This window comes from Odontesthes bonariensis, chromosome 15 (genome assembly GCF_027942865.1).
Source record: "Odontesthes bonariensis isolate fOdoBon6 chromosome 15, fOdoBon6.hap1, whole genome shotgun sequence".
Lineage (NCBI taxonomy): Eukaryota > Metazoa > Chordata > Actinopteri > Atheriniformes > Atherinopsidae > Odontesthes > Odontesthes bonariensis.
This window is the reverse complement of record NC_134520.1, coordinates 30,860,985-30,888,390: the sequence shown is the minus strand read 5'-3', so window position 1 is coordinate 30,888,390 and position 27,406 is coordinate 30,860,985. Positions and strand designations below refer to the sequence as shown.

The 27,406-nt window shown below is 41.4% G+C and overlaps 1 protein-coding gene across 2 annotated transcripts; it reads right to left on the bottom strand.

The window, feature by feature from the left end:
• Positions 1–423: 423 nt before the first annotated feature.
• Positions 424–15,663, bottom strand: b3galt2 (UDP-Gal:betaGlcNAc beta 1,3-galactosyltransferase, polypeptide 2). 2 transcript variants are annotated; one of them, XM_075485970.1, is made up of 2 exons: positions 14,845–15,663; positions 424–2,802 (listed from the first exon to the last, which is right to left on the bottom strand). In XM_075485970.1, exon 2 carries the CDS (start codon positions 2,449–2,451, stop codon positions 1,126–1,128), a length of 1,326 nt encoding a protein of 441 aa, XP_075342085.1. In that variant the 5' UTR covers positions 2,452–2,802; positions 14,845–15,663; the 3' UTR covers positions 424–1,125. The 2 variants fall into 2 exon arrangements, with proteins under 2 accessions (XP_075342085.1, XP_075342086.1); XM_075485971.1 differs by having other exon boundaries at positions 15,504–15,663.
• Positions 15,664–27,406: the final 11,743 nt, after the last annotated feature.

Sequence of the window (27,406 nt, the reverse complement as noted above, 5' to 3'; positions counted from 1 at the left end):
ATTTAATTAAATGTACTATTTTAGTTATTATATAAGAGAAAATATTAGCAAGACAAAAGTTGTTTCATATCTGCTAACATCTAAGCAGTTCAGCAAGCTATTTACCAACCTGGCACATCATCAACAGCTAGTATTTGTGTAGCAACAAGGTTTGTTGCAGTCTTCTTTAAAATAGCATAAAGCAGATAACCACTTCCATTATGAGCATGTTTGACTTATAGTCGCTGCAACATCTCCCGGTCTCGAAAGTAGGGTTTGCTACTTAGGAAACAATGAAATTTAAAGCCATCAAACTGTAATACTTAATTACATCCCAGCCCCATTATTTGCCGTCGGTGACATGTATTATCTTGATAATAATGAGCTCCTCTACTGGATATATCATGATGGATCCAAGACAGAATACACAGACACTGTTAGAAACAAAATGAATTCAGTACATTTAATTTTTAATTGATTCATTGCACATTTACTCAAGTGCAGTCATACTCAATGTAAAGCTTGAAAAAATACAATCTCAGTCATGTCTGATGTGATTCTTGGTGCTTTCATGTTGATTTTTTCAAAATTAAGTTGAGTATACGACAGGTAAACCACTCTTTAGAGTAGTATTCTTTGATAGATCTGTAAAGCAATCACTGAGAGACAGGGCAGCACAACTAGTCAACTTCAGATGTTCATTTCATTCATTCATATTTAGGTAGTGTAACTTTTTTAACATAAAACATTGTACATTTCCCTTTGTCTGTGTAAACACAACTGTATCTTAGTTTTTAATTCTTTTAAATATCTGTACAGTGTAACATACTGCACTACTTTTGAGAGGAAAACACGATTTAACACCTTTCAATTGGCACCTAAATAATCATCGACACCCCCTTTGAGCAGCAGCTGTTTGTGCATGCTCCACACCACAGTCATGTCCCGCATTTTTTCTTTTAGAAATAGCTCATCAGGTGTACAAGACCTTTTCAAAATTAAAAAAATAGTTTGGTTCATAAACTGTACACGATACCAAAAACAATGTGCTTTAGTGTATAGTGCTGAGTTTAATATCCCCTTCCAACTGTACTTCCAGTGCAACCATCATCCTTTTTTTTTGAGGTGGGCTGTAGTCAGGATCCATCATGGAGGCCTTTCTCCATGGAACTTTCTGTGTCTGTACCTGCTGTTCTTTTCCTTGGTCACGTTGATACAGGCATTGTGCTTGTTGCTCTGTAAGTGGTTCCAGTACTTGATGAGTTCATTGGGTTGGAACTGATGGGATGTGATCAGGTGGCTGTACTTACAACTAGAGTAAGAGACACGCCAATGGTTGAAGAGGAACTCATTGGGAGGAGGTACGGGGTCGATGCGCAGCTTAGCCAGGCAGATCCCCACATAAACGTCCTCCAGGTGCAACCTGCGTATGCTGAGTGAGGCCTGATAGATCAGATCTGCCATGTCCCCTGAGAACACGTAACCTGTGCCTGAGCAGAATATTGGGTAGCGCTCGCTTGGGTAAACCTCTGGTGGCATGTACCACTTGCTGTCCTTGTTTCGGTTTGGTGCGTAGCCCCTCATCAGATAGCCGGTGAAGTACTTCTGCTTGGGTGGCACGTCAGGTTTCAGCAGCTTCTGGATAAGATACTCTGTATTGACAAACATGTCACTATCAGTCTTCATGACATATGAGACATGTGGACAATAGGTAGCCACCCAGTTCATGCCCATCAGGGTTTTGACGGTCAAGTTGTAGTAAGTGTCCTGATAGTCTTGTTGGATGATGTCATGGTAAAATCGGCTTTCTTTTTCTATGCTGCTTTGAGACAAGGTGTCTGTGCTCTTTCCTGTGCCGAGCAGAAAAAGTCGAACAAACCCCAAGCCCATTGCCACACTCTCATTTCCCCATGTCTGACGGATTGCGTTGCGTGCATCAGCCTGCCCAGGTTCTGCAGCAATGAGGAGGATGAGGAAGGGTTTGCTGTCCCTGCATTTGAAGGGCTCGTTCAGGATGTAGCGGTAGGGCTGAGCACTGAGTTTCCCTCCTACACCCATCTCCTTCTGTAAACTGTTGTTAGTGCTCATTGAGTCCCCAAGCCCCATTACACCCGTCCTGGTTCCTCCTCCGCCTCCCCCTCCTCCTGGCTCTCCTGCTGCCCCTTCTGCCTGCTGAGAGCTGAGGTTAAGCAGAGGCTTTGGTGCTATATACCCTGTCTCCCTCCACAGGCTCCTGAGGGAGTTGCTCTGGTTGGCCTCTCCCTTGGGATTGCGGAAACCCCTGATAGTGTAAGCCAGTGGGTTTTCTCGAAGCCCACTGCGTCCCGGCAGCCAGTCCTGGTGGCTGAAAAATAAAAAGAAAGTGAAGAGCAGAGCCAGGGAGAGCAGACCAGCCACATGGGTTCGAAAAAGCGAACGCTTGACGGTGCAGGTCATCTTGATGGGACAGCAGTGCCGCCGTCTCCACTGCATGATGCAGAACGGGGTTGCACGAGGCGGCTGCTGCTGGAGAATGAGTGCCGGCGACAGTCACATACAGTCACCTCAAACATGTGGTTGCCAACAATAAGAGGGTTATCTGAGCTGGCAGATGGTTTGGAGTGAGCCTCCTAGTGAAGTCAGGGGAACATTTGCGCCCGTCAGTGTGGCTTGGAGCAGGGCTGAAAGGGCTTCTGGTGGATCTAGGAAGGCAGCAATTGTCTGGCCAGGGAGGCTTCTCCCTGGCTCTTCTTTGGCACTAAAGACAAACGCAGGGTCATGATCTGGGTCTTCCTCCTTCAGGTTATGATAAGGGTCACCTCCTCTGTGTCTGGTCTCTCTAATCTGAAAGGAGAAAAAAGGAAACTGAGAAAATAGTCTGGGAAGAGTTCCAAAAAGCCGTCCTATTCACTGGCACTGAGCTGCATGTCAATTATCTGAGTTACAGATTGTTAAGAAGCACTAGTTCCCGCTTTATCTTAATGTTAATCTTTGTGTAGAAAGGTGGACCAAACCCCCAACTGACAGCTTGTATGATAACTTAAAGACATTTTAGAAAAACATCCCCTTTCCAAGTGTGTCCCGTTAGTGTCTTTGAATATTTATTGTCTGAATTGTTAATCCATTAGTTGAAGAACTGAGATTCATCATATTGGCAATAAATTTGTCATTTCATTTTCTAGAGGTCCGACCTCATACGCTAGCTTGAAATAAGAGGTGTTGCACTGCCAGATGGAAGGGGATGGCCTCCTAGCACAGCTCTCTTTTCGAAGTCTTGTTTGCTAAACATCTCTCCCAAAACTGCTTATTTTTTCTTTCTTTTTTTATCCCTTTGGAGGCTGTTGATCTTCTTGAAGATTGAAAAATAAATGGCATCCTGTTTTGCTGCTCCCTCATGCCAGCCTAATGTCATTCTGTCCATGCTTGCTCATGTTGCAACAGATTTATCTTTTGTGTGACTTGTGGGAAGAACTTAGCTTAATTCTGCTACATCCTAAGAGTAGTTTCTTTAGACACAGTAATTCTAAATTCATAAGGCCCAGTTCAACTTTTCAGTGCATGTACTGCCCAATATGGTAAATGTTTCTTTCCGTAAACTGATTTAACAGCTTAAAAGGTGACAACATTGTTACATATTTGAATGAACAGGGATGAGGAACACGGCAGGGTCTGTGGCTTTTTATGAAAGAGCATTTAGAGAATACTTTGTTGGCTTATTAGTTCTTCTGTAATATGACAGTGTGCATACAGTCTGTTACATGGGAAAAAAAGATAACCTGAGAGAAAGATAACCAAAGAAAACACAACTGACACCTATTACCTCATGCAATGACAGAAAATAGGAACATTTTCTTTACCAACTCAGAGTCCGCTCACAGTGGAGAATATTTTAAACACATAAAAAATGCAAACACTAAACAAATTATTGCTGGAAACTATAGCTAGGAGTTTGGTTGTGAGCATGGTGAGACGGTGGATCATTCTTGCATGTCATTATTTAGCCTAATGCCTGGGGCTGAAGTATAAATTGCTGTTTTTCTCAATGTGATGCCAATGAACGCAGCTCTGAGCCACATGAGCGAGAAAGTGTCATCAGCCCCCCACAGCCCATCAACAGCAAGGGAGGAGATGCTTCTGTCAAAATGAGTTTTCAGGGTCCAGCAGGCAACAGTGCCGAACCCTGAGCCAGCCTCTGGCGATGACAGTCATTGCCCGTCATTCACCTTCAGCTTACCAGTGCAGCCTACTGTCTTGTTGGGATCACCCAACCTGTTCAATCTTCAAAATACAATACTGAGCATTCATGGAAAAGTGCCGACAAAATGGAAATGATTACATTGGTTGCTCGTTAGAGTTGTCCACTGAGACGGATGAAAAAGGGTGATCGCTTTCAGTACACGCCTTAATCTCTACGGCAAACAATAAGTTACAACAAGCACAACATTTAGAATGTGTTCAATATAATTCCATCTGTTCATTATATATTCTTTGTGCATTTACAGAAACACACACTGCTACAAAATTTAACGCAGACCAGACTTTATTCAAAACAGATATTACAGCACCCAAGATTATTTTTATGCAATGGACTCAATGGAAAGCTATTCTGGTGAATACAAATGGAGCAGTAGCACTAACCCATCCCTCCACCCTGAATGTGTTTCATTGCTAACTGCGACTCCTGTGTATTTGCATGCTTGTTAACGTTCACAGATAAAGAATAACAAAGTAATGTTTTGTGCAAATATCATGTGATAGCATAGTATGAGTGGTATTTTCCAAACTTCCAATTTTCCTGCTAGGTTTACTCATTTATCATGACAACTGACAACGAACACGATAACCTTTTCAGGCGAGTGTGCTTACCCAGTGCAAGCAATTACAGGAGAATCGGAGAGGCCAGGGCCAGCTTTGTTTAAAGGTTAACATACTTTACATCAAAGCACATCCAGCGCTTGAGAGATTTTTGCCGTCAACTAAATGAACATCTAGTTACACAAGCTCTGATGAAGAGTGCTTACACAGAAGCATATACATACATGCAAAAGGGACACAAAAGAACACACAAGCAACGATGCCCACACAAACACCAACATCCACCCACACACAAACACACTGACATGCAGGCGACCATGAATGGCTTTGTTTGTTGTTTTTGACATTAATGCCTAGTTCACTGGGACATCACACATACAGTTTTACTTTTTAGCAGCACTGTTTAATCTGCCAATGCCTCTCCTCATTAATTCATTTTCTTGCCTCCCATCAATGTCACTACTATGCAAGCCAATTAGTTACACTAGCGCTAATTAAAGCCCCAGCGACTCTGTAGCGGTCAATAATCAGAATGAAGGCTGGCGGAGTGGCACATAGTGATATATTAGGCATACATTAGTAACGACTCTTTCCCCACATCAGCTTCAGCACTACAGGAAAATATAGAACCGAAAGCTCTATATGCTTTCTTTGTTTCCACATCTACATAAGCAGTCTAGCCTCTTTTATTTGCCTGTACAATGTGTGTAATACATGCAAAACAGGCTTTGCCAATGAGGCTATGACCGTCATTCAGTTTTGTGATGGTCACACATTTTCCTGAGGAAAAATGCAGCTCCCATTTGTGAGCCATTTAGAGTGGCTGCTCACCGAAGATAGAGGTTAAATTCTACTTTATTGAAAACAGGCCTGACTGATTATGTGGCTGGCTGAGGCTCCCGTTTCGCCTAATAACGTTGCCTAGAAGCAACAGTCTTCATTCAACCATGACATGTATGATTTATTTTAATGCTTAGGTAGTGTTACGGCGCTTGGCCTTCATCAGAGTAACAAAAGCTGAGGGTTCATAAGGGTATAAGAAAACATTATTCCACACCAAAAAAAATATCATGGCTGCAGTGAGTGAAGTAAGGCCACTTCCTTAAAGGTCATACTTATTATCATTCATAATTCATTCCTCAATAAAATTTGACGAAGTAATTTAAAATAGTTCACAATTTAGGTATCGTAGCTTTTCTAATCCAACTAACTGCATAAAGCCCAAAAAATCCTCGAAATGTCTTTATTTTCATTTTAAGAGAAAAACTGTCGATCTTTACATTTGAGAGGAAACTCAATTAACATCTTGTTAAATTTTCCAAAGTTTAGTCGCCAAAGTGTTTCACCTCCATGTGATTGAATAATGTTTAATTATTGGAGTGAATAAAAAGGATAAATAAATAAATAAACTTTATAAACTAAATGTTGCACATGTTCACTTTTGTTCACATATGTGGGAACTTTGAGCTGATAGCAAAGTATGGGTATTGCTCTTTATAAGGGAAGGCTTTAGAGGTTGTACTGTGGCAACAAATTTTGGTTCACAAATTGATGGCCATTAGCTACAGGTGACTTTTATTTTTGCATTTTTTTGAGTCCACAGACCAAAGTTTACAATTTTTCCAAAGAGGGGTTATTATGTCAGAAACCAAGCCCTCCGTCGGAAATGAAAACCAGTCTCCTTCATTTATCAGTCTGGTGAAAATGAAGTTGATTCTTACAGGAAATAGGGCCGGCAAAGAGCAAAGCTACACCCACTGTTGCATTTCTGTTTAAGGTGACCTCTGCCCTGACTGAGTCTTCATAGTGAGCCAAGTCTGAAGAAATTAAACTAATCTGCCAATCTAAGAATAGGAATGTTAATAACAATTCATCCTTTCTTTTTAAGATGCATTTCGCCATTACTCTAAAAGCTTGAAAAAAAGTGCTCTTAACCAGTTTCACTGCCTTTGTAGCACAGAAATCACTTTTTAAGAACTTCATATTTGATTTTGCTCTCTTTGAGGTCCCATTGAGCTCATCTTACAAATAATTTGAGCTTCAGTCAAAGAAGACAACTGTAAGTAAGAAGGCTATTAGGGAGTTTACACTAGTGTTGCTTTCGTCAACAAAAATTATGACGAAATATCGTCGTCAATGTCAAGTTATCACGTGACGAAAACGAGACGAGACGAAATGTAAATGGTGGTCTTGTGACGATAACTATAATTAAATATAGCTGCAAGCAGCAATGTGGGGGCCTAGCAGATTGGCACAATAGGGAAGGCTTGGGCTGCTCAGGAATGCGTCTTGAGTCCATGCAGCAAGTTTGGCCTCGATACATCAATGGATCGCAGAGATTCTGCCAAATGTCACGTTTGCGCGTCGGCGTAGAGTTTGATTGGCTGTCACGGGCAAACGGAAGCGAAATGAGAAAATCCACCTGATAAGTTATGTGTGGCTTGGTCTGAAGATTCTATGTGCCATGTCCCGTTGAGATTGGACAATAGGCGTGGCCTTAAATGTGTTTTGAAGGTTTTTGATTAAATTCAAAATGGCGGAAAATCCAAGATGGCGCAGATGACGTCATGAGGTGCTTTATCCCCGTCTCTATCCAGTGATTCCATTGGTACCTCATTTGTGACATTTGGACCAAAGAGTCCAAAGATATAAGCAAAAAGACATTTTGGCTACATATAGCGCCACCTATTGCCCAATCGTCACCAAACTTCTTGGGCCTCTTACCGCAGTGGTCTTGAGTCTGTGTTAGAAGTTTGACGTCATAATATCAAATGGTTGCCAAGATATGACCTCACTTCCGGTTTGGGGGCGTCAACCTCGAGTTTGATTGGCTTTTATGAAAAAATGGAAGCCTAATTAAAAATTCCACACGATAACTTTTGTGCGGCTTGGTCTTAAGAGTCTATGTGCCAAGTTTCGTGATAATTGGACAATCTCTGTGACCTGAAATGCTTTTTTAAGGTTTTTGATAAAATTCAAAATGGCGGAAAATCTAAGTATACGCAAATTGACGTCATAGGATGCGTTGGACTCGTCATGATCCAAGGAATCCAACGATGCCTCATTTGTGAAATTTGGACCAAGTTGTCCAAAGTTATTAGGCTGAATGCACTTTGAACTTTGGCGTGTTGGTGGCGCTAGAGAGTAAGCTCTTGGGTCATGAAAATTCTTGACTTTGGCTTTGGCACTTGGCTGATTACGTGTGCCAAATTTCACAACTTTTTACCATAGCGTTCATGGGGCTGCCATAGACTTCAATTGCAGAAGAAAGTAGATCGATAATAATAAGAAAAGCTACTAACACAATGGGTGCCTTCGCAGCTTCGCTGCTAGGCCCCCAAATATATAATGCAATATTGTTGACGAATAAAAAGGAGACGAGACGTGGTTCACAAAATAAAAACTGCTAAAATGTCTCTTCACTTTTCATTTCGAGACGTGAAATAACGATAATGTTTAGTCGCGTTATTATGATGTTCTGTTTCATCGGCTGTGCGTCGCACTGCTCAAACGCAGTCAAAGACGTTCGTGGGTTGGAGTCATGGCTGAGTTGTCGGGGTTGAAAAAGAAGAAATGATATCTGGACACACTTTAATTACAAACAAGTGGAAAACAAAACGGAATGTGTCGTGGAAAAAGATGGGGAGAAATGCGACCATAAAAACACCACCAATCTAAAAAAGACATCTCAAGATCTTCCATGATCTAGAGTATTTTATTATTTATTTCATTTAAATTTATGTGTGTGTACCTACATAATATTGGGTTGGTAAAATAAATATGTTGAGCATTCTGCTCAAAGCAGAGCATCATCCACGTCTGGAATGGATGTTTTCTTGAGTCTATAAGGTCAAAATATAACAAGATAACCATGTTTGATTTGTGAAATGGGTTTAACTAAAAGAAAAAAATGGTTTCATCTATACTATACTAGGTAATTATACTATACTAACTGGGTTAAACAGAATTACATTACTAAAAAGAGATTAAAATCATTGACTAAAACTAAACTAGTCATGGGTTATTCTGACTAAATTATGACTAAAATGCTCAGAGTTTTAGTCGACTAAAACTTGACTAAACAAAAAAAAGAGTTTGAACGTGAATTAAACTAACAAAAACTAAAATGACAGTTTGACACAAAGACTAGACTAAAACTAAAATTAAAACAGGGCCAAAAACAACACTGGTTTACACCTCTTCTCAATGCTTGTGAATCTCATTCTAATCCTGCTCAGTTGCTTCAAAACAATATGGCCTTTTATGCTTGTTGTGTGTGATCTGGTTTTAGTGTTGCTGCTCCTCTCCTTCCTCATTTGCTCAGTCTCTGAGTGAGAAAGTTGGGACTCCCAATTATTCTTTGCCATATGATGAACAGGGCTTTTACATTCATGAGCAAAGTGCACTGTGTGTATAACATATTTTAAATGGGGAACTAGTCTTTTTAATCAGATACGCCCTTAGAGTCCAATCAGCTCAGATATCTTTGTGATCAACGTGATCTTAAAACACAGTGATATCAAAGTTACGATAATGATGATTCAAACTTTAATACAGCAGTAACTAACTATTTATTATATGTTGTTTTCCATCCATCCATCCATTTTCTATACCGCTGAATCCGTCGGTCGGGTCGGGGCTGGAGCCTATCCCAGCAGTCAATGGGCGAAAGGCATATGTTGTTTTGATGGGTTTTTTTTTACCCTCCATCTTCCCACCACCCGTGTGCCTATTTCCAGCTTAGTTTAGCGGTAGGTCTAGATTTTCCTTCAGTTCCTTCAGTGTATGAGCTGTTTGAAATGCTGCATCATCATCTGTACTTCTGGTTTTGTCTGTAGTTGTTTTAATCTGAATTGGTGTTGTTTACAATCGATACTTAAGGTCATATAGAACTTGGAAATGTGATGTCAGGCAATATGGGAAGTGCAGGGCATTGTGAGACTGTATGATAACCAAGTAACAATAGCTGTGGAGTCAAAAGTTGTGCTCTTGTTTTCATTTTAGTCGTTATTTGTTTTAAAAAGACATTGCATTTGCTGCGTCAACTGTTCTCATGACCAGTGTGGAAATCAATTGTCACATGATTTTTAGTTCTGCTTACCCAATTGGAAGCAAAACCAAGGAAGAAATCCTGCTGAATTTACAAAAAGATTGCTTAACCAATATTTGTTGATAACAGTGTTTGTTTCTTCTTTTTTTTCTCAGTGCAGCTTCAGCCTCTAAGTACATTTGTGTGTTTTGAATTTTGATGATGATGTCGAGTTTGTTCCTTTATATCTTGCTCACTGTGGCCAAATCTGTTGTTGATCTGTCTTTGTTTCAGTTATGTACCCAGCAGGCATGTCATACAATATGGTGACCCATGCCCAGTATGGAGCACTGCATGTTGTTGTTGTCCATTCCATTTAACAGTAAAAGAGTATGCAGTTGGTTGAATAATAGTGTTTCAATATTTATTAAACAATTAAACTATTTTATGTTTAATTTGGGAATAATCAAATTTGATTCCACTGTTGAAGTCTAACTGTATTAATTTAAAATATTAAACCTTCCACATATATTTCAATTTCAACTATTAAACCATCATTTTTAACTGAATAAAATGTATTGACTAAAAATGCATTGTTTTATCAGTTAACCTAAACAAATGTTAGCTTTAGCTCAACATTTGAACTGCTTTGCAAATCTATATCTGTATGTTGCAGTAGTTTCAGCAATGTATCCATTACGTTTGGCTAACATTCAAACCATTATCTTTAGCTAATGTGAATTTCCCCATTGAGGGGACTGTTCTGTATTTCTAATTTTTATTCTTTTATGTTATTGTTGAGTGTTGTACTTTGAGAGTGAAGTTCAACCGTGTGAAATTCTTTGTTTTCTTTTACTCAAACCTGGCCAATAAAGCTGATTCTGATTGACAATAAAGGGAAATCTAATATAATCTAATCATGTTATCTGCTTTCCAGTAACTTTTGGCAAACTATCTAAAATTATTGTCCTCTCCTTAGTTATCTACTTCAAATTTATTTCCGATAATTTGTTTTAAGCATTTAGCAATTATAAATGACTAGAATGAAATTATAAAGCAAGAATTTTTAGTTGGATTCTCTTCTTGGCTTCATGTGAAAGTGGTTAATTATTTGTATCCAGACTTTTAAAAATCAAATTGTTAAAGCTAATTTCAAATTAATATCTATAAGTTTAAGGCTCATTTTGTTGAGGTTGTGATGATTCTGTATAAAAACATCATCAAATGGTACTTTTAAAATACTTTATGTTTAACAAATGATTCATACAATCATACAAGTTTTAATGGAGACACGGTGTTCTGCTCTGATATTACAAGATCGTATTGCAATGTGAAGTCCAGTATTTGAATTGGTGCTTTTCCTTTGTGCAACCGTTTATTCTTTGATGCTCAAGAATCTCTGTCTCTATGGAGAATGTACAGGAACATCACAGCAGGCTGCATGCTGGATGAGAGTGGCCTGAGGATCCCTCTCATGTTACATGCATCTGCCATTGTTGTCTCCTGCTGAGCTTATGTTCAGTTTGACTAAAGACTTGATCAAAATTGTCAGATTTGATGGAGAAGTGATGAGATGGATGGGGGGCGAGACAATCAGAATGGGCCTTACAGAGAGAAGTCCAATTATTCTGTGGAGGAACAAGATAAAAAAAAAAAAAACACTGACCCCGATGCACTATCTCCATTCAGATTTTTGCATCTTGCAAACTACGATTTTGGACTAAGTCCATGTACTCTACGTGAACTACAAACGTAGACATCCAAGGAGGATCTCAAACAGTGTTACAGCGACTGAGTATAAGATGTGCAAATTAACAAGCTGGTGTTGCCCCCTTGGAGTTTGTCTGACTTCCTGCTAAATTTGACCCCCTTTTTTTACCCAATTAAAGGGGATAGAGAATCAAAATCGTCTTTTTCACGTTTTTGGTGTTAGTTCTGAGTCTCCCCGCTGTGGGGAGTACACAAAAAGTGCCAGCAAGTGTCAGAACCTCTGTTTCAAGTACTCCCCTTTTTTGAATTGCCCCCAGAAAAAGTGATGTCACTTTTTCAGCAATTGCCCCCCCCCACACCCAAATCCACAGCCACCCCGTTTCAGACACGCACCTTCGGCGAGAAACAGGAACAGGTGAGCCTTCCAAGGCTGTGAAAGCGGACTACGATCGTTACATATTCTTCCCCCGGAAAGCAATGTTCGCGATCAATGGCTTTTATTTATTTTCAACAGCATCCCCAGTACATACAACCGCCGACTTTTCCGTTGCGCTGCGCATTTCACGGAGTACAGTTTCACAAACCTTGCACGATTCCGAGCAGGCTTCAGTCGGAATTTAATGCTCAGTAGATGGTCAGTTCCGACAGGGACAGACACAGACTGCAGCGAGTTGTGCGCTCCGCTGAGAAGGTGATCGGCTGCAGCCTCCCATCTATCCATGACCTGCACGTCTCCAGGACTATGGGGCGAGCAGGTCGGATCACAGCTGACCCTTCTCTATTTGCACCACTCCCCTCGGACAGGAGGCTTCGCTCCATTCGGACCAGAACCCCCCGTCACAAAAACAGTTTTTCCCCCTTGCAGTTGGACTTATGAACACTTCATAATCACCTCATAACCTGCCCCGGTCACTTTACCATCATTAAAATTGCACTAATGAAGCTGCACTGTTGTTGCTCTGTATATTGGATACTGTGTATTGTTGTACACACCTTGTACATTTTATATTCATATATTTTTATTCTTTATTTTTTATTATTATATCCTGTTACATGTTTGCACCTTACGCCGCAGCAAATTCCTAGTTAGTGAACACTGTTCACTAACAATGGCAATAAAACGAATTCTGATTCTGATGAGCTTGCTTTCCAGTCAGTGTATTACTCTATAGCTCTGTTTTCAGTGAGAGCAAGGGCAGCCAATCAAGCAACGGCAACCGAATAGCGCCAACACCTACCTGCATTTCATAATGAGGTTGCCAGATAAGCTCTGAAATGACGCCAATAAGGGAAAAAGACGCATTCTAAACCCAGCTTAGTAACATAGCTGTTTCAGAGAGCCTTTTAGGGAGGTTCTGAGCCATTACAGACCCAACCAATTTTTTTTGGGCTACATATCACATCACAGAACAAGGATTAATGCCCCATTCAACCTCTCTCTATCACCTTTAAGCAAAGTTAACCAACTATACAACTTTCAGATTCATTCAGCTGCGTGTTCCTTTTACAGGGTTTAAGTCAGTGGCTTTTATATGTTGTTACATTGTTAATGAAATATTCTATAATCCTAAAAACATATTAATTTGCAGTATATCTTTTTTTTATATGAGACAGAAATTGACTGAAATGCTATTTTAGTGGCTGGTCTGTAGTTTTATAGCATGTGTATGAAAAACATGATCACTGGGGTTAGTGTGTAGACATACTTTAAAAACAAATAAAGGTGCCTCCAGATCGTTTGAGTAATCAACAGACTCTGCAGTTCTTTAAAAAAAAAAAAAAAAAAATTGGGAACCACGAAGTAGGGAGAGATAATATGAACTGAGATTTAATGCCGACACAGAAAGGGAAGTTTGTTTTTTTTCCATTTTCATTTTACCCTTCATCACTCGTGGCAGGTCAGATGTGAGCCAGGCAACTTGATCCCATTCATTACACAAAATAACCATGATGATCCCTAAAGGATCAATTCAACAATCAGAAAGCCCTCATGCATCATCAACTATCCTGTTTCTGTTTGTGACACCGCGCTTTTCAAACAGAGGGAGCTGCGTTGTTTTGAATTAAAAAAAAACTGCTATCAGTGATGACTAGCAACAAAAAGAACGCAACTTCTGTTTCTTTGTAAATACTGTTGACAATTTTTGGAGCTAGAATAATTATGAATTAATATGAATAATTAGCTGACCGAAAGGTACTCAATCAGACTAACTGACTATTTCTATGATCGGGTCTTTTCTTAACAGTTTTATTTTCCTTTTAGAATATATCAAAGAGTAAAAGAAAAAAAAAAAACATGATTTGTAGTCTAAATATAGCATGTCAGTGTCATGAACTACACAAATCATCCCCATCAGCTATACAGCCGGGGTTGCAAACAGAAAACTATCCATATGAACAAACACTTTCTGCAAAAAGACATGAAACATAGAAGTTCAGTGCGACAACTAGACTCAGAAACACAGAGGACGTCTGGGAAATAAGGCTTTGGCAGCTTTGAGCCATCATAGCAGTACTTCATATACGTCAGTTATTTTCTTCCACTCAGAATGATATCGACTCCTTTTAATTGTCTTACTAACTCTACCCATCGTATTTTAATCTAGCAATACATCCTAATGTGTTTTGCAAATCTAACCACATTAAAAGTTTCACAGTCTGGAGGTCAGACTGAACGCAGAGATGGTGAGTTTTTCTTCTCATTATTTTTTATGAATTTGCAGCACTTAGCAGAATGTCTGAAGTATGCAGAGTCATCTGTGCCAAATACCTCCGGCAGTTTTACGGAATGAAGTGGATAAACAACTTCCTTGATTGATCTGAATCAATGGAAACTCCAAAGCTTTGCTTCTTGGCAGGTGCATAGAGGGTTTTCCTAAACTTCAGTGTGTGTTAATGAATACATTAAGGACTGCCTAATTCCCTTTGAAAACACTAGTTTAACCCTGAGGGGAAACACTGTTCTGGAAGAGGATGGATTAAGGCTATCGCCAACATAGACAGGGTTTGAAGTAACAGTGAGGGTTCAAAGGGGTTCTTAATTTTGCTCAAATGCATGTGCCTTACACACCTGCTTTACGGGCCCAGCCTGGCACTGCTACATGTACTTTTAATTATTTATTTATTTGAGCCACGTCCAGAAAGTATCTGATGAAGAGATGCAAAAATCTTAAGACAAGGGGAAGCTAGATGGGGAAACTGATAGATGGATACGTGGATCCTCGTCAAGGCAGCGGAGAAAGGTGGATGCAATAAAGGGGATAGCAAGGCGGGGAAAGGCTAAATGAATAATGAGGATGTGGCGAACTGATGAGACGTGCAGTGCAGCGTACCTCCTCCTCCTCATGCTGGTGCCGCTGCGGCTGCTGACAGGGCTGCGGTCGGCTGATGGAGAGCGCAAACTCCGATGCGTTTACCCGCCATCACCGCCTCCTCCGGCGGGGCTTTAATTCTGCTCCTCTTCCCCCTCTCTTTGCTCGAATCGCATTGACACCTTGGATGTGTCCCTGCAGGTCCTCATACCAACAAGCTGATTAAACCTGCAGGGTTTTTTGCTTCTTCCTCTGGTGTGACTCCTCCTCTCCTCCTCTCTCTGCTCCTTGTGTCCTGATACAGTCCCTTTTGCCTCACAACTTAAAAAAAAAAAATGTGTTGGGGCTTCACTCGCGGTGGAGCCGTTGTTTCCTAATCTCATCCGCCAAGTTTTCTCCTGTTAACAAGTGTTATTTAATGCATAAAAATGTACGAGAGAGCACCACAGTATCCCCGCACAGTTCCTTCAGAGCCGAAACGCTGGAAGGATGAGAGAGTAGCTGCCACAGAGCTGCAGGAGCGCGGCTGGTGCTCCGAGATGCCCAGCCGGCTGATGTGCAAGAGCACCGCGATTCAACGCTCTGAAGGAAAACAGAATTACGAAATAGAGCTCCCAGCACTGGGTCCAGTCACTGCCCAAACACGTTCCCCGAGAAAACAAAAGCAATAAGTCATCTACCTTCACCTCTCAGCTTCGGTTTGTCAACCCGCCCCTTCTGGTTTGCCCCTTCTGGTTTGCCCCTCTCCTGAAGCTTCCCCCCTGCACCGTCTGGGACTGAGCAGGACCAGGACGGAATTTTCCAGCCGGGCAAAGCAGCTGCTGGCCCGTGAAGGCTGTCTGGCAGACACCGCTGTACTGACAGAAGTCCAAACACGTCACTGCATTATTAGCGGAGCGTCTCACGTGACCCAGATACTCTCTAATGATGTGTTCCCGGACGTGGGTAAAAAATACGATCCCCTCTTCAATTCGTGCGAACGCACAGCGTTAACATAGAATAAATGCAGGTGGTGATTTTGAAAAAGCATTTATCTGCAAAGTTAATAGGTTTATTTATTTTTTTGTTATCGTGTTTTCCCCCCTCCATAACCTTAACCCCTTGCTCCTGAAAAAAAAGGCGATTTTCACATTTTCAGATGTTTTTGTTGTATATAATGATCTGAAATGTAGACTTAATGAAGGTAATAGAAAGCTGGAGTTGGCTGGATGTCTTCCCCCAAGTATCTACTTGAATTTAAACCCTCAATGGAGAATGTGGAGCATGTTAAACAAAAGCTATTGCATCATACAAGTTCTACATTTCTTTACAAAAAAAACCCAAAACAAACAAACAAAAAAACTTCATAAAAAAATTCCACAATGTTAACTACATTGACGGTCATGATTTATGCTAGTGTGACCATATTTTCATTACCGAATGGAATTATTAACATTATTTTTATTATTATTATGCCTGAAGTTGTAGTAGTGGTTTTCCACCGATTTTTTCAGGTATTGTTTTCTGCCCCCCAAGATGAGCTAACTGCCCACCCACACATGCCATTCTGGTCACACCTCTGGTGTTTTCTAACCCTGGCCGTGCCTTCATGTTTCCCATCCCTCTTCAGCTCTTTAAGCTCTGCAGAAGGCAGGCGAAGACCCATTCACACAGATGAGGTGTCCAGGAGCAGGGGCATGTGGAAAACATGCAGGGCATTGTGCCTTGAGGACCAGGGTTGGGAAACACTGATCTATTCTTTTGCTTGTAGTCTACAATTTTGAAACCTAGTATGGTAGTTTGCCCATTATCTAGTCTCCTGGAGGATGCTTTGCATGCCGTTGTAATGCAAATCTCTGGTTGTTAAAATACTCCCTGTGCCATGAACTTGAACAGAGGTGAGGCTGTTGTAGATAGACTGGTCAGGATCCATTGAATATTGAACTAACTATTGACTAACAAGGAAACCACACTCCCTTTCTAGAATTTACAAATGCATGTTATGTTGTACTCAAAAATACTTCAGTCAAGTGATTCTGCTCATAATCTCAACATGAAAATATTTGAAGAGAAATATATGAAGAAATGAATAGTCATTTCCTCAGATTTCTATGCAATTGTAGTTTTTTTCATCAACTACATATCCAGAATGAAGGGTTTCATGTCCCAAACAGATCAGGAGAAGCTGATTCATGCTTTCATCTCCAACAGACTCGACTACTGTAACGGTCTTCTGACTGGACTCCCCCAAAAGAGTCTCAAACAGCTGCAGCTCATTCAGAACGCTGCAGCCCGAGTTTTAACCAGAACAAAGAGATCACATCACATCACCCCAGTTCTCAAGTCTTTACATCGGCTCCCGGTCAGATACAGAATAGATTTTAAAGTTCTGCTACTCATCTACAAATCACAGAATGGTTTAGGTCCAGAATCCATGAATGACATGCTGGTAGAGTATAAACCCAGCAGAGCTCTGAGATCTGCTGACTCAGGTCAGATAGTGGAGCCCAGAGTTCAAACTGGACCCGGTGAAGCAGCTTTTAGCTGTTATGCTGCTCACAACTGGAACAAACTACCAGCAGAACTGAAATCAGCCCCAACTGTAAGCACTTTTAAATCCAGGTTAAAAACATTTCTCTTTCGGTGTGCTTATGGTTGAGTTTATGTCAGGGTGGTGTGAAGGGAAGGACACGGATGCGGACTTCAAAATAGAAAACGAGGTTTATTCACAAAAACAAAGTAAAAACAAAAGGCGCGGCATAGCCGGATTCAAAAACTTGACTGTGGAAAAAGCAAACAAAAACTCTTGGCATAGCAATAAATAAATACTTATCTTGGGAAGGGCCGAGGAACATGGAACAAACAAGGTTTCTTGGCATGGAGAGCAAATAAAGATCTGGCAAACAGAGAGGGGAGACTGGAGACTAAATAGGGAGTGAGAGTGATTGGGGAGTGAGTGCAGCTGAGGGAAGGTGAAGTGAGTGAACTAATAAACAGAGTGCAGGGAAACTGAGGCATGGTTAAAGAAAAACTAAACATGGACTGAAAATCAAAACCTGGACCTAAACTGAATACAAAAACGCAACTAAAACATGAAACTAAAAACGTGAGTCCCATGGCGTGACAGAGCCCCCCCCCCCTCAAGGGGTGGATCCCAGACAACCTTAAAAAGTCCGAGGGTGGGAGGGAGGGGCTCGAAGCCGGTCAGGCGGGGGACCAGAACTCCGGTGGCGTGGCAGTTTATATCTCTCTTTTTCCCCTCTTCTTTAATCGTTTTTAACATTGTTTTTAATTTTTATTCTATTTTTCTCTTTAAATTGCTGCTTTATGCAGTTCTTTTAAATGCCTTGTCTTTATGTAAAGCACATTGAGTTGCCTGTGGTATGAAATGTGCTATATAAATAAAGATGCTTTGCTTTGGCTTTATTTTGCCTCCACTTCCCTTCCCTGCATAAGCATAGTGATAAGAATAGTTATGCTTGTATGCTCTGGGTTGGTAATGAAATGAAAGCCCCTTCCAAGAAAGCTACCAATATCAAAGAAAATCTTTGACTATTAAGCTATTCGTGAATTTAACAAGGAAGCTCATTATTTCTATTTTTCCCCATGTACATGAATGCAGCATTGGTCTCCCCATTCCTTCCTCTCCCTTCCCTCCCTCTCTCATTCAGAGTCAGCTCCCTTATCTCCCCTCTGTGGGCGGAAAAAGGGGGGATTTAACTCGGTAAGAACACGGTGGCCAGTGGTTGTCTGGTAACAGCTGTATTTGCTACCATTGTTTTCTTTGTTCAGCACCATCTGCCACTGTGTTATAAAAAGGTGATTATCTTTTGCCCTGTTTGCTACATTGGTGATGCATCATTGTGCAAACATGATTACCAGTTATATTTAGCATGTTATCACATCTGGACTGGAAAAAGAAGTATGCTCCACCACTGCTGAAAATATTGACGTTCTGCCTCCAGTTCAGCATTGATAATGAAACACTACCTGGTTCATTAATGTTTTAAAGACACCTTTCAGCCACCTTCAGTCATGTTAACTCACATGCACCTCGAGAGACAGGTGTGGTTCTTGCTGAGGGACAACAGCAGATTGGGTCTCTCCTTCTCTCTGAAGAAGTGGAGACGATGGAATTATAGCTCATGCAAAATCAGCCACCACCACAGAGAGAGTAAGCCGGTGGGAGAGTGGCCACTTTGCAGTATTGTAAATATTGTAAGGTTGCACCACAGCATGGGTGTCTGAATAATTAATAGGAGCTGTGTCTTTGACAGAAATATTTTGGAGGCCATTAGCTCCGCTACCTGGCCTCTGAGAGCATATTTGTCAGATGAAAGTAATGCCAGGGAGGTGATTGATTTCCTGTGGCTGCCAGGTTAGAAGCAGAGATCCTCTGTACATTAATATCATGTGGCATCTATTAGATGGGTGACTTCCTCAACTTGTCTAGACCCTGGCTGCCCCGGCCAAGACCAGCACATCAAAATTTAAATTGTCATCATTAATTGCTGGTGCTCTGGGAATATCTTGGTGTGCCATGTCTGCTTCTACCAGCAGTAACTCGGAGAAATCAAGCCTGCTGCACACACGTAAACACACTTACAAACATGGATATCCTAATGTACATTACAGAGATGGAAGCGTACATGAACACAAATAACTTTTTTTTTTTGTACAGTATTGTAGCTACATTTAAGGCAAAACTCATCTGTGTGCTTTGCGAAAACATTGAAGAGCTATTCACAAAGTATCACTGCTCTGAAAAGCTGATAAAATACACAGAAGTTAATCTTCTGTACAAAGTAAAAATAAAAATAAGAAAACGATACGAAGAAATGACAAATTAGGACAGGATAAAGTATCATGTGTCCCTCCCAAGGTCTTAAAACAAGGTAAATACAACATCAGGGCAACTGCATAAGAAGTGCATATAAAATAGGGAAGGAATTAAGGGGGTTAATAGCAGTCAAGTGCACTGAATTGATTAATCGTCAGCAAGTGTGAGCACCTCTTTAAAACCACAGCAGCTTGCCTCTCTGAAGCTTTCAACATTGGAGAAGTTTTGAAGTGTAATTATGTGCATCTGATTTGTTTTAAAGTACATCAACTTTGGTTTAACAAATTCCCAGGGCAGAAACTGTGAGGGAGCTGAAGTACCACGCTTCAGAACTTCAGAAAAAGTAAACCGTTACCATTAAAAAAAAAAAAAAAAAGCAGAAGGGAAAAAAAGACACTGTTGTCAAAAAAAAGAAACTCTCTGACAGATGCAGCAAAGAGACCGAAGACATTGTTATGGGTGTGAGGAAGAAGAAATAAAGGGTACGAGCAAGACTAAACATCAGATAGGATTTAACTGTTGAAGAGAGCTAAGAGGAAATGACAGAAAGGTTTCCGAGTTCAGAGCTAGCTTCATGGTTACCATCTATAGATAATAACTGAGTAGCTTTCTTGTTCCATAATTGTGTTTGTTTTGCTTGGCTCTGTTGGTAAAGTTGCTGATGTGCAAGTTAAAAATCATGAAAAGAATATAATCATTTCTCTATCCGCTGGGTTGTAAATGAGAGAAGTTTGAAGCTATGGTTGATTCATGAGAGAAAATTCATTAAAAATGTTTATACACCACAGACATTTACTTTTGGGCTCTGTATCATGACTACCAATACAACAGCAGAGTCTTAGTTTGTGTTAAGTTATAACCTCATTGTATTGTCTCTGTATCACAGATGAAGTCTTTTTTAGGCACCTCGGTTCTATTTCAAACCAACTCGGAAATAATTTCTTCACACATAAAAATCTCTGGTCAGTTTTTGCAAATTTCACAATAAAATCTTCGAAGTTTTCAAGTTTTCAAAATATTTTCCGTTATCTTGCAATACATGGAACAGTAATATATACAATGTGCATTACATTGTATTGATTAGATAGATACGCCACGTTAAAATCCTTAAAAAAAAAAATGTAAAAGAAAGTTTTACTCATAAAAAGAGTTTATTTTTTGTAAGCATGCCTCTTCATCACATATATTGTGGTATATAAAAATAAGCAGTTTTATTCTTGTTTGGTCCGAGTCCCGATCCTTCTACAGTACATTAAAAAAAATTAAGAACGGCGAAGAAACAGATCCAGGATGTCCCTGATTTTTTATTTTATTCACTTATTTGATTTTAACACTTATAAACAGAGCACTTCTGTGACGTAGCTTGAACAAAAAAAAGGTGTGACGGTGAGGATCTGACAATGAATGACTCACAACTGGGAGTTTAAATGCAGAGGAGGGTGATTAGTGAGTGAAAGCAGCTGAGGGAAGAAACACATGTGAAGTGAGTGGAGCTGACGACTAGAAAGAAGAGAGACTGAGGAAAGTGAGGAAATGGCTACACAAAAACACAAACGTGACAAAACCTAATATGCAGATCGTGACAGTTAGCCACACTATTTCTAGATTTTGGCTAAGTCTTTGTTAAAGAAAAAAAAAGTTTGTTATATGCTGTTAATTTGAGGTTGTATTCATCAATTTTAAGACCTGGAAAGGATCCAATTATGTCCTGAGAAGTATTACACTGTGAGTTAACCGAGTGGTTCTTTATTGTTTTTTTTTTATTATTATTATTTCTTTGTTTAACTTAAGACAAATTTGGTCTTAGGCGCATTTTGGTTGTTCTGTACTTTATTTTCTCATTTTCTCTTGTAAGACAGATTGGCCATCACGCTGCAGTGGCTTTTAGGAAATGTAGCCTCAGATGAAATGTGAGCTGTTATTGCTCTTCTTTAAGTGTGCAGGAGCAATATCCTGTGGCAGAGCCTCAAGTGCATTGAGGAATGTGTCTGTGAATATCTTGGCCTTCACACAGACTCAGACCTCTGTTCAACAAACAAATATTGGAGGTCATCTCCCATCACAGAGGACACATTACAACCCACCAAGCATTAATTGGCTCAGTTTCAAGATATCAACAGGAAATACAAACTAAAGTGTTTAGAAAAGAATTATGAAAATATATACTCCATATGCACCTGCAAAAAACACTATAACCTTTGTTCACGGGGGGCCTAAATCAAGTTAATGAATATATTATGTACTGTACAGCTCGTTCATGCTCGCACTATTTTCTTAGCGGTGGCGGAGTAATATCAACGAACATCCAGGACAAAATGTCAAATAAAACACGACAGAAGCAACTTTTCGCCACAAAATTGAATATGGATTACCAATGCACACCAGTAACCACTCCGGTGAGTTGATTATTTTGAAAACGGACATTTATGGTGCTTTTACGGACCTTTTAAGACATGCATATGACTTGCCATTCTGAAGCAGGTTGAGATGAATCAAAATTAGGCAAATACCGGAGACAGTAGTAAACATCAAAAAAGCGGTGAGGGGGGTTCTAAAACATTGCAGACGACTCAGAAAAGAGGCTTAATGTTGAAAATACCGGAGTTCCCCTTTAATTTTATTGCACAAAACCATTGTGAAGTGACCTGATCATTAAAAGTCTTAATAGTTTAACATTATAACCCTTTGTCTTTGACAAAACAAATATAAATATAAGAAGAGAGAGCACTTTACAGGAATAAAAGGAAAGATACAAAGTTTAATTTATAGACTTCTTTTTGAATCGAGAGTTGAAATCCCTTATTCGTGGGAATCACTTGAAACGGTCATAAAAAAAAGAATGGAACAGTGATTTATATAGGAACCAAGGTCTCCACCTTGAATGAAATTAAACTTTTTATGGACGCAATCTCAAGGCTGCTCAATATGTAAAGGCCTTTCTTAGTTTTGATTGATATTCTATTCATTCAGATCCATTTTTTCTGTCATTACATGTGATTGTTAGCTCTAAACATAGCTATTTATTAGCTTATTTTGATCCAATTAACTTGTTGAGCCTCAATGACCTGATAGTTAACTCATGTACAACATGCCCACCTTCCTCTCCAACACTGATTGGCTATTTTTGCACTCAATTAGATATCAAATAAGCACAGATTTTGCAAATGGGCATAGCTGTAATTCTGATCTATCATGCTCAATAGACAACTTTGAAGCTCTGTCTTCTCCTTTCTGTTATACATACATACAGTAAAAGTAACTGTATAATGAATATAACTTCTAGATTAGTTCTAGCCTGGCGACGCCATCCTACGTACTTCCGCCCAAAGATTTTGGCTCCGCACATAGTCTGGCCAAATCCCCCTACCTCGGTTCGCTCAGTGTTTTGCCAATCAGCAAACAGTTGCGAGTGGTGACGCAGAACTCACGCGCGGAGTCCATTGTAGTCCATATAATTGTTGTTCAACCGCAGCGGAAATAAACATGGCGACGGAAGAACGCTAGAAGCTATCCATGAAGTTGTCTCAACTCTGGAGAGCATTACACAATTAAAACAAGAGCAAGAGGAATGCCTCGTCAATTTTGTTAGTGGCAAGGATGTCGTAGCTCTCCTTCCAACTGGCTTTGGGAAAAGTTTGATTTATCAAATGGTACTGGTATAATGAAAGCGGATGTGGGAAGCGTGATTCGCGAGCTAGAGCCTCGCGAGAGTAAGCATGAACCTCGGCGCATAACCTACGTCCTTTCTAAACATTACTGATTGGTTAAGGGAACTCCGTTACTCCAATGAATTTAAGTTGCTGAGTAAGGTCCCACCCTCCATGGAAACGGATTCCTCTTGGGTTTTTCCAGACTGTTTGACGGAGTCAACAGTCGGCTTTCGCCCAGGCTAGATTAGTTCAGATATCATTCACTTTTCAAGCCTTATAACATGTTATACCATAATTGGCATAAATGCCTTGAAGTAATTTAAAGCAGGGTGCTCATTAATGTCTGATAACTGACATAAATAGTTTCAGTGGTGGTCTGTGCACCATTCCAAGTGACGTTGACTGAGGTTCTAATTGTTGGAACCAGCTGGTTGTGGCCACCTCTGCATATCTCATTTACAACACTCAGTATAGTGTTTGGTTCTTCGTCCTCCGAACTTCACGAATTGGCGGTTGTAATGTACAAGCTGCAAAAGATCCTTGTGCCTAATTACCAGTCATCTCACATCTTAACTCTTTTTCAGCTCGCTATATAATTTGCTTATAAAAATCTGGCAATTGAAATGGGGACACTGATGTTGCTGGAAAGCTGGCTGATCTGTTGGCAAGCATACAGTGTGCCGAAGGTGCATTATGTAATTTTCATAGAAACTTAACTTAACTTTTTGGCCTATTGCTGAGCTAGAGTTCTATGAGCTGAGCGGACAAAAAAAAATCCTGTTGTCGTATTTATACAAGGCTTTTCCTAATTACTACTGTAGAAAAACAATTTTTTTAATGCATTGGAAGCATAAAGAATCATAATGATTGTTCTTGGTGTTCATCAAAACTTAAGGTGTTACCAGATAATCCTAAAAATGTTGCTACTTACTCCCAAATATGGGAAATGGTATTTTCTATCCAATTTCTACACCTGTTTTATCCAGTTCAGGCTTGCACAAGGGCTGGTGCCATTGAGTGAGAGGCAGCGTACACCTTTAACAGGCCACTGGTTCATCAGGGCATCAACACAGACTAGATGAACAATAATGCATGCTCACTCTCACTGCTACAGTTAAGAGTATCTGGAGAGGATCCACACGTGCACGAGAAGGCTGCAGGAGGCCGGATGGGGCTTGGCGCGATGGTTTGTTCTGGTTGCAGGTCTGGCAGGCTCTGACTCCCGGGTGTCCTCCTGTAACATGGGCCACCAGAAACGTTGTAGAAGGACATCCTGGGTTTTCTGGATCCCAGGATGGCAGGTCAACCTTGAACCATGGGCTCAGGCTTAATGTTGCGGAAGCCGGGTCTGTAGGAGAGGGTGAAATTGAACCTGGTGAAGAAGAGGGCCCATCGTGCCTGCCGAAAGTTGAGTCTCTTAGTGGTTAGGGTGTACTCCAGGTTCTTGTGGTCCGTCCATAACAGGAAGGGCTGCTTGGTTCCCTCCAGCCAGTGCCGCCACTCCTCTAGGGCCAGTTTAACAGCTAGGAGCTCCCGGTTACCAATGTCATAATTTCTCTCGGCTGGGGAAAGACACCGAGAGTAAAAGGCACATGGGTGGAGCTTCTGGTCACAGGTTGATCGCTGGGACAGCACAGCCCCTACGCCCTCGTCTGATGCATCCACCTCCACGACGAACTGCCGCTCGGCGTCGGGGACTTGGAGGATGGGCGCAGAACTGAAGCGGTCCCTCAGGGTCTGAAAGATAGTATCTGCAGAATGGAACCATTGGAGGATGTCAGGGCTGCGAGAGGGGCAGCGATGGAGTTATAGTTGCGGATGAAATGCCTGTAAAAATCGGCAAAGCCCAGGAACTGCTGCAGCTTCTTACGGGTTTCAGGGACTGGCCAACACATCACTGCGTCCACCTTGGCAGGATCCATCTCCAGGCGACCCTGGGCCACAATGTAACCCAGGAATGACACGAACTGTGTGTGAAGCTCTCACTTTTCGGCCTTCACGAAAAGGGAGTTCTCCAGCAGCCGTTGGAGGACCGTCTGGACATGGTGGATATGCTCTTGGAGAAAATGAGGATGTCGTCTAAATAGACGAAAACATACTTATCAATCATGTCTCTGAGGATGTCGTTGACCAAGGCCTGGAAGACTGCCGGGGCATTGGTGAAGCCGAATGTCATCACCAAATATTCATAATTTCCGGTGGGTGTGTTAAAAGCAGTCTTCCATTCATTCCCCTCTCTGATGAGGACAAGGTGGTAGGCATTACGGAGGTCGAGCTTGGTGAAGATCATGGCCCCTTGAAGTAACTTGAAGGCTGAGGAGATGAGGGGAAGAGGGTACCGGTTCTTTATAGTGATGTCATTGAGGGGGCAATGAAGTCGCCTTAGCCTTAATGAACACCTCCCGGAAGTCATGGTACTCGGCCGGAACTCTGGACAAGTCAGGACAGGAACTGGGGTCTGTCTGCTGGGGTACAGAGGCCTCTTTAAGGCAGACCTGGTGAAAGGAGTTCCTCCAACCGAGGTTGGCCCCTGTGGCCCAGTGAATGTGGAGGCTGTGTCGACGGAGCCAAGGGTAGGCTAGGATCAGTGGAATGTTGGAACAGGAGGTGAAACCGAATGGTCTCGTGGTGGTTACCTGAGAGCAGCATATGGACAGGAGAAGTCTGGTGAGTGACAGTCCCCAGAAGATGGCAATCAAGGGCTTTAGCAGGGATTGGGGTGTCAAGCGGAGCCCTTTCTAGTCCCAGTAGTATGGCCAAGCTCTCAGCCATAATGTTGGCATCTGCACCAGAGTGCATGAAAGTGGGAAGGGTGTGTGCACCACCAGAAAGGAGGAGCTTGACTTGGAACAGGGGACGTAAGCTTGAGGAGGAAGACTTTGCTGCCGTGTGACTCAGCAGGACTTCCTCACTCACTGGTGAGCGATGTCTTTTAACGGGCAGCGGGAGATAAAATGTCCAGCTTGACCACAGTACATGCACAGGTTCCCCTTACGGCGGCGCTCTTGCTCTTTGAGTGTAATCTTAGTGCGGCCCACCTGTATGGGCTCAGGCTCTACACCATTATTCGAAACAGGTGAAGAGGAACCGGAAGCAGATGAGGAACCTGGCCAGCGGGCTGGGTTGAGACGACATGGGGATTTCTGTCTCCTCTCCCTTCTCCGGGCCTGGATGCGGAGGTCCAGCCGGACAGTAAGCTCAATGAGTTCATCAAGTGTGGAAGGTAGAGGATAGGAAACCAGTTCATCTTTAATGTAGTCTGCCATGTAGACCATGCAGGAAAGCAGTGTGCAGTGTTCCAGTCGCTCCGACGGGCCCTGGTCCAGAAGTCAATGGAGAAGTCAGCCATTGACTGGTTCTTTTGGCGCAGAGGAATTTTTGCCTCCCTTCATATCAATGCGTTTTGCCACCTGCCGATTGCTGCACCTGTTGCGGTGTTTACTGCTCGGAAGCAGGATACTGCTTCCAAGCATTCTACACTTCGGTCTGCAAGGTTTACATAGCCCGTAGTGATACGAAGGTAGAGAGAAATAGCGCCAAGCGATTGTGAGGTCTGACTTTTTCTGGACGGACGATTTTGTAATGCAAATGTATTACTCTTTTGAACGCATATTGTTATGAGAAGCAAAACGCTTTATTTTCAGGACCCTAGCCAACTAGCTGGACTACCTTTGTCAACGCCAAAATGTGGCTGGAACTCAGCTCACAGGATGCAGCACTGGGTAAGTCAATGTTCATAAATGATATTACTAATATGGGATGTCATACAGCTTCATGTCAAAAGAGGCAAACTATCCCTTTAAGAAAATTGCTTCCAGACCAAGAAACATAATCCATGGCCATTTACTTTTACATTCCACTGTCCTCTCCCAGCTAGTGAATGCTCCCTAAAATACAACAAACAACTGCTGTCGAACAGTTCAAGAAACCTGACCAAAAGCCATTCGACCCACCTTTCTATTTACCCTAATTCCAATTTCTTCAACCATCCCCAGCATGTGGCAGAACAAGATTTGTTCAAATGACCCAACAACCCACAGAAACCAATATCAATATCAAATTATGTAAGCTAGCATAGTCAGGTTTACCATCCTCGATTTCCTCATATGCACGG

Coding starts and splice junctions, on each gene's coding strand:
- b3galt2 (XM_075485970.1), bottom strand. CDS start 2,451: ATGCAGTGGAGACGGCGGCACTGCTGTCCCATCAAGATGACCTGCACC.